The sequence below is a fragment of the Haliotis rufescens genome, unplaced genomic scaffold (genome assembly GCF_023055435.1).
Source record: "Haliotis rufescens isolate VD_foot unplaced genomic scaffold, xgHalRufe1.0.p SCAF_17, whole genome shotgun sequence".
NCBI lineage: Eukaryota > Metazoa > Mollusca > Gastropoda > Lepetellida > Haliotidae > Haliotis > Haliotis rufescens.
The window spans coordinates 28,181,333-28,189,518 of record NW_025963857.1 but is presented as its reverse complement, the minus strand read 5'-3'; the positions used below and the strand labels follow the sequence as shown (position 1 = coordinate 28,189,518).

The 8,186-nt window shown below is 39.3% G+C and overlaps 1 protein-coding gene across 1 annotated transcript; it reads left to right on the top strand.

Annotated features, from left to right (window-relative positions):
* The first annotated feature begins 330 nt into the window (after positions 1 to 330).
* LOC124138618 lies at positions 331 to 6,637 on the top strand. The gene is made up of 4 exons (XM_046505354.2): positions 331 to 477; positions 1,336 to 1,566; positions 4,954 to 5,178; positions 5,976 to 6,637. The coding sequence occupies exons 1-4, from the start codon at positions 345 to 347 to the stop codon at positions 6,212 to 6,214; spliced, it is 828 nt and encodes a 275-aa protein (XP_046361310.2). The 5' UTR covers positions 331 to 344; the 3' UTR covers positions 6,215 to 6,637.
* Positions 6,638 to 8,186: the final 1,549 nt, after the last annotated feature.

Sequence of the window (8,186 nt, the reverse complement as noted above, 5' to 3'; positions counted from 1 at the left end):
TGTGGAGCTCTTACTTGCAGTCGGAATCAACACCACAACTAGTTTTTAGTAAATTTGGCAGTCACCTAGATCAAGTCAATTGCATCCCTTCGACTGTCATTACAGTACAGATAAATCATTAATTTGTTATGGAAAGGCACTGAAGCACATATAATTATTGCGGGAGCTTAAAATCTATGCCAGGAATAATCTATACCATCCGTGAATTTATTGAACATGTCGTGATGGTTACAAACGAAACATGTTTATACCATTAGACATTGGCCAACCTTAACATTCCCACGCCTGGTCCTGTGCACCAGCTATTTGAAAACTTAATAATCAATTCCTTTCGTTATATCTGCATGGACAGCGAACCTTCTCATCACTCCAGCGTTTCGTTGCTCTGTGGTGCCAGAATGGACACAACTCGAGCAATTCAGGACATATTTGCAGATTTTGTGTTTTTATTTCTTATATGGATTGAACCCTCCTCAGGTATGAACATTTAAATATATATTTATTAGTTGTTTGGCTAATGCGCCCAACTCTCGTGGGAAGTCTGGGGTAGAACAGATTCCCAGAAAGCAATTTAGGTCGTAAGATGCGACCACAATTGATCGGGTGGTCAGGCTCTGTGACTTGGTTTATAGCGTGTCCTCGTACCCCGACGGCGTGGACCGTTGTTCACAATATCAATTACTGGATTGCCTGGTTCAGACTCGATTATTTACAGTCCGCCGTCATAAAGCTGGAATGTCGCTGAGTGTGGCGTTAAACAACAGACAACCAGAAACAGACTATAATCATAATTGACCACTTCATGATTCAGGACACAGGATAATGTTCATCGGGGCAGATCATTTTATCCACGTAAGCCAAAGTAAATATCACTCCCCCCCATGTGTATATTTGCTATTGTTGGAAACTTTTCTCACTTTGATAGCTATGAATACACAGTGTCATTTACTAAGAAAGTGTTATCCCAAATATAACATTTGTTACATTTGACCACTTTCTAAATGGCATTGTGTATTCATAGCTTTCGGCCATGGGAGCCGTGCCAATTAACACTTGCCAGAGGGGTGCTCAAAGTACGTTATCTAGACTACCAGTTGTCGGACTTTCATTTTTGTGGAAGCCTCGTTGGCTGAGTGGGTTAGATCGCTGACTTTGTGTGCTGGCGATTAGGTGCTTCACTCTGGCAAGTGTGGGTTCGAATCCCGGACGGGACTCAACCCCCCAAAAGTACTAGAATCTGTACTTTACTAAGAAAGAGTTATCCCAAATATAACATTTGTTACATCCCTCTCATTGATGGAAGATACGAAACTACCAAATGTTACTTGTTTATAGGGTCAACAAATCTTGCACTCCTCCATCCGGCAACGCAAAGTGCCTCATCGAGTCTCACAGGACCGGATAAAGCCGTGGATGGGTTCAATAACACAGCTCAAGATGTAGCCAACAACCTGTACTGCACCTTCGTGGAGACAGTAGGTCAGCCTGTTCCAGGATGGTGGCAGGTGGATATCCAGGTGACCGTCAGGGTGGGCAGTGTCCGGATCACCCCTGCTCAATATGATTGTATGTACTACTGCTGCAAGACAGTTATTTGTTCATATCAAGTTATAAGGCTCATTAGTTCAAAATGCCTATCTTCCATTGGCTATACATTTCATGTTCGCTGTAATTATTACCTTTTTCTTGTTCCAAATATGTACATGTACACACGTGTTCCTACTTTGATGACTGCATCCGTGGTGTAGTGGATAGAGTGTCTGCCTTAGCGGGGGAGGTCGGTGGTCCGATCTCCTGGCCGAGTCATGCCAAAGATAGTACTTGTTGTTACCCTGCCTGACGCTCAGCATTCATGAGTGAGTTATAATTTAAAGTTACATCGGCAGTATCTCAGCCATATTGTGACTTCCAAAGGTTGTACATAATTAATACATGCACATTTAATAAGCCTGTCAACAACAGACAGTAAAATAACTTGACTTATCACAGATTGATATTTAATACTAGCAGGGAGCCATAAAAATAAAATACTTGTCATACATACATTATGAAAACGGGCTGTACATCGCCAGCAGCCAAAGTTAGGGCACCACACTAGGGACTGTGGGACTTGTGCCAACTGCGTGGTTTCCGAGTGGGATTAACTGACGACTGTATGCAATTTGAGCCAAAATTAAAATGACACATTCTACGTTTAAGAAAATGGTAAATACAGAAATGCTTTGAATGACATGGACTTATGATACCCTGTTTGAGGGACAATAATTTTATGCTACTTCAACCCTCATCGAGGGCACAGCCACTAATAATCTCAGTCAATAATTATATATTACAAATTTATAAGAACTATGTACATAAAAGTTTATGAATCAATTACATTTATTTTAAAACTCCAAGAATTAAATGTGAACTTATGTTAAAAAGATTCTTTGTGGATGAAATATTGATCCCTTTTGAGGGAAAAATCTATACAGTCAAGAAGGACATGCTTGACTGTGATTCTTTCGTAACAAGGGGTGCAGAACGGAATATCTTCACCTTTTAATAAATATTCATGTGTATATCTTGAAAGGCCAATCGTCCCATAATCACACCTTCCAATCTTGACTGACAACCCAAGTAGGTGTAACCGATTGTTGGTTTAATTTCATGCAATTTATTTACACCAACATAAGTGTCCCACTTCTGTTGTATCAGATCTCGGATGTAGGATCCAATCACAGGCTTGTAATCAGTGTATGGAATCAGAAGTATTGTCACAGTGCTCCTTCAGCTCCAGCATGGTGCCAAAATGGCTGGGTAGCCAACACAAAATTATTCTTGCCAGTTGCAAGATCATTATATAAATCAATAATTTCGATTAAAAGTGGATGTTTGCAAGGATGATTAATGATTGTCTGAAAAGAAAGTCTAAAATGCATTGTTTGATTGTTTATTAATGTATTCTAGCGTTGTTAATATGGTCTTTCATTCCGCTGTAAAAATGGAACAGGTATCTGTACCCAATGACAGTGGCACTTGCAAATGCGTCACCGTCCTTGGATCCATCTGTAAATATAGATATGTATGTATTGTATTATTATCTTAATTGATTATAGTCCTGTTCATAAATTAGTTGATTTGTTTCAGATTACTTTAGTTTAGTTAATGTTAGATCCTCCGCTGGCAGTGGTTGAGATAGAAAAGCCGAGTAGGGTTTATGTTTCAAGATTGATTTAAGCAGAAATATCAGATTCTATTCTTATTCCAGATGATTTTTTATCGTAGAGATTTCCGTACAGAGGATGAAAAACACAGGCACATGCTGGATTTGATTTGGTAGAACATAATTTAGAGATAAACTACAAAGATAAGTTAAGACGAGGTTGTTTAAGGGATGGCTAATCAGTCCGACCACAGATGAAGGAGCGTATTCAAGTTTAGAATGGATAAGAGCTCTGTATAGTTGGAGGAGGGTTATCTGATCCCCTACCCTACTTTGGATAAGAAACAACTTTTAATAAATCAAGGGCCTTCCAACATTTATTCTGTAAGCATTTAATGTGGAGTAAAAAGCTCAAAGGATGCTCGAAAATTATACCTGCAAAATTTGGCTTCTTTCACAACTTTAATAGGAGTGTCATCTTAATATAATACTTGGCCTATGTGAGGTTTGTACTTTCTACAAACCATTTTGTTTTAGATTTGGAACATTTAAAGCCATTTTCAAGAGACCATTTGTGGATTTTATTGCAACACAACTGCAGTTGCCTCTCAATCGTATGCATGTTTTTATCACGACAAGAAACATTAAAATCATCCACCAACAACGATCCATCAATTGAATCGTTCAGAACATTTGATAAACTGTTAATTTTTATGCAAATTGACAGACCCAATACCGCCGTGTGGCGCCTCGGCATTAATGGGATAAAACAATTACTATGACGCAGATTAGTACAAACAGTCACATACATGCTACATTAGTGAAACAACCTTGAACCCCACGAAATAACCCCATTTTACTTCATCTAATATTTACATCAGGATTATACATGTTTTGGGTGAATGGAAGTGTTAACGTCTAAGACGAAATGATTATGCAAAGCCTCGAGTCTATAAATAATAGTGAAGGTCATGCACAATTTACATATCATATTTTTTTTCCCTTTTTCCTAACAAATACGTCGTGAATGATGTATTAGGCAAGGTATTGTTGAGATTGTGTACCATGCATTGAGCAGTGCCACAAAACGTGCATCATAACATTGAGCAAGTAACGTGCGTGGACAAAGTCGTATTGAATAGGAAATGAACTTCGTCTCAGAAAATTAAAGGAGCACAATGGGCAGAGTCTTTAGCATTATCATTGGCAACCTTATCCAAATATGAACAATCGATTTGAAAAGCCATGTCGGTAACCTGTACTGGTGTTGTTTCCGGGTCGTTATGTATTAACCAAAAGGGTACCCAGAAGATCGTGTTTATTATCTTTCACATATTTGGACATTCGTATTTTAGAGATTATCAATGTTGATTTGTCATTTGTCGGGCACAGTGATTCATTGTTGAGAAAAATACGAAATGAAGACATCCATTGTTCAAAAATACGTCACAATACGTCAGAAATTGATTACATTACATATACACTAGGTTGCGTTCAGTTAAGTTCTTCTGTATGGTTGACATGCACATTATACATCTTTTCCTCATTTTCATTCTTAAAATGTCAATGGGTAATTATATAAAATCGGAATTTGCTCTCTATGGTTCGTGGCAGATGATCCGTAATTCCTCAGTGTTGCTTGACAACGGTATAAGGATCTATACCAAAACGTCGTCTTTACAGTATTAAAGAAGTTGTAATCCATAAATTGTGTCTACTTTGTCCTCATAGCTACACTCTAATTGTTGTTGTTATCGTACAGATTTAATGGATTTGTATTTATATTCATATAATCGAACTTCTCACAGATGGATTACCAAAGGACTTTCAACTGGTCGTATACCCCGATGCACAGTGTCCACAAAGCCCAAAACTTTGCTTTGAGTATACTGGAATATTCTCTAACGGAGTGGCGGAAACCATCTACTGTTCGAAGCCTGTGAGAGGGCGATTTGTTCGCTTCATTCAGAACGATCCATTGTTCTTATGTGAGGTCGAGGTGTATGAATATGAAGCCCAAACGGAATTTAAAGGTGATCATGGTGTTGTTAATTTGCATTGTTTATAAGCATTTTGAATTTTCTACCTCAGTGACATTCGACACGGCCACGTCTCATCTTTATTATTCTGAAATATGCACATGTGAATTTTGCATATTGTGTTTGAAGTCATTATGCAGACACGGGTAGAGTTACGTAGCCCAACCATGCCAGGATATTTTGCTGTTCGCGGGTTCGAGACTGAAGTTTATCCCGTTAATACCCTGTAGGTCAATACGTATACCGAAAATCACTGGTTCGACCAAACCTTATTGTGGTTACCACTTGCGTCACTTTGGCTATCCCCCACATTATATTGATTGGCGGTATAATCATATAATTAAATAAATATGTTTCCTTCGAGCAAATTGAAAGGTTTGATCAATAAGCGTTCACAAAGTATGTCTTAAAATTGTGTGCTGACCGATGGACAAATACCTGTCAGAAAGACATTTAAGGAAAGGGGTGTCTATTTAAACGACAAATTGATAAATCACAATAAGCCCTATTATCTCATATTGATTGTGCAATAGGGTCAGTGTTAAAATTTTATTAACCGACAGTTTATGTACAGGTAACACAAGGCGTTACCCAAATTCCTTGAAGCATTGTAAGGTGGCACAGTAATGTTATGAAACACAATTAGCCACCTTAGAAACAATGACATGTAACGCATATTTGCGTGCTGCTAATCTCCATAATATTAACTTACATTCTCTTGCATATATTGTCATATCAAATACAGTCACTGTGCTTGATGATGATAGACTTGTATAAAATTGTATTTTCAGACGCCATATTTATGCAGATACCGGAAAAGAAGTTCGACCTAACAGGGCCTGTTGAGATGGAGACCAGGTCCGCCTTGGACTGTGCAAGATCCTGCTTGCAACTTGGTTCCTGTCCTGCTTTCAATTATAGAAGTGACTCACGAGTATGCGAGGTCTCGTCTAACGGAAACAGCAGTGGACTGACTGCGGGAAACCCAGTGTGGGATGCATATGAACTGGATCTGTGTTTGGATAACTAACATTCTAAATAAATCAGAGGAATTTACAAAATAAAACATGTCGCTTGTCAACGTGATGTCCGATGCGATCCCATACCATGATATTTACATGGAGTTGACACACCTCCCTGCTCATCGACAAATACTTTTTTTCATGAATATTTTCATTTTCCATATGACATCCGTACTCTTTTCGCGAACACATGGTGTCATCATTGGTTTTCATCATTACGTTTTCTTCTGCTTGGGAATCGTTTTGGCAGATATACTAGACGTAGTGTTCACTTGCGAAAGAAGTGCCATCTGTTTTTGTATGAATAGCTCAAAAGAATTGAGTGACAAATGTTTGGAATTTTCTGATCGATTATCTGTTAAGTCCTTTCAGAAGAGTCCGAAATCATAATTCATATCCTTAGAAGCTTCCACGTCCACCATTGTTAGTCACAAAGGGGGTTGTACACTTTGAGGAGTTCTATGCTGATGTCTTCTAATTTAGGACAGCAATTTGACAATGCTTTGAGCATAGTGTTAGTACATGTAATCTAGCGCTTGAAAGACAACACAGACATTGCAGTTAACTTGTTGAACTGGGTCATCCGCGGTGGAATCCAACTTACTGACGTTTGAGTTCCACTGCTCAACGCAAAATGAGACAAGGCGACAAGCTAGGTTTAATCATGGCTACCCTTTTGCCAGCAGATCAAAGGGTACGGCTTTCAAATACTTCAAAATAATTAAACTACTTATCGGCACTAGCCAAGATTAGGCCTGGCGTGAATCGTACTGGAGTGGAAACCGGTCGGTATGAAGGTATTCCTGTCTACAATAGAATATGCTTTCACTGTAATGATAGGGGTCGACGTGGTTCATGTTTTGTCACCTCTGCGTATAGTATGACGATATCTGGCAACTCTTTTTAATGAGTGTATTGTCAAGTGTCAGAATGTTTTAGATGAACCTGATATCCACAAACTTTGTTTTTTAATCAATGATACCAGTATCTTAATCGTAGAAAACATCTTAAAAGGATATCTGTACGAATTGTGTGATTATTTATCTCTCATAATTCAACTGGTTTTTTTTATGAATTCACAGTTACACGAGAACTGTAGATGATGACGTCACCTGCTCTAGTGATGAATATGAATGTACAGAATCACTGTTTTTGGGTTCGGCTGATGGTATCAGTTCAAACCGAAGAGAAAACCACTTTGCCGATATACTCATGGACAAACCAAAGGTCACAGTCAAAGTGGATACAGGTTCTGACGTGAACGTTGTATCTGAACAACTATATAACAAGTAATTCCCCGACAAACCTCTAATGCAGACCAAGAGGATCCTTCATGGAATCCAGAATGAACTTGACGTACTTGGTTACTTCAGTGTCAAGTTCGAGTGAAGAGACAAGACCTTAGGGGACAAGGTGTTTGTTTTCTCTGGAGAGACACACTCACTTCTCAGCTGCAATGCAAGTGAATTCCAGTTCTTCCTAAGGTCAAGAAACATCTGCAGAAATTGGAAGAACTGGGCGTCATTACCAAATTCAATGTGCCTACAGACTGGTGTGCTCCTATGGTAGCAGTGCCTAAGTCGCGAGGGGATGTCAGGATATGTGTACACTTACGTCGTTTGAATCAGTCTGTGCAGCGGGAACGTCACATGCTTCCAACAGTTGATCATACTCTAGGTCAGTTAGCTGGTGCTAAGATCTTTTCGAGGATAGACGCTCAGGATTTCATCAACCGAGGCTGACTGAGCGATCTGCAGTGTTGACGACCTTCATGACTCCTTTTGGGAGATATTGCTATAAAAGGCTCCTATTCGGATTAACTTCCACTCCAGAATCGCTACGGCGATGTGCCAAATGAGGTATGGCGTGTGGTCTCAAGACTTGATCAATGTACCGAGCTGCAGTGACACCATTGCCTCTCCCTGGACTGATGTTCTGGAAGACCCTCTGTGCAAGACCAATTCCACCCCACACCATGAT

Coding starts and splice junctions, on each gene's coding strand:
- LOC124138618 (XM_046505354.2), top strand. CDS start 345: ATGGACAGCGAACCTTCTCATCACTCCAGCGTTTCGTTGCTCTGTGGT. Junction 478..1,335: donor ATGGATTGAACCCTCCTCAG/GTATGAACATTT, acceptor ACTTGTTTATAG/GGTCAACAAATCTTGCACTC. Junction 1,567..4,953: donor CACCCCTGCTCAATATGATT/GTATGTACTACT, acceptor AACTTCTCACAG/ATGGATTACCAAAGGACTTT.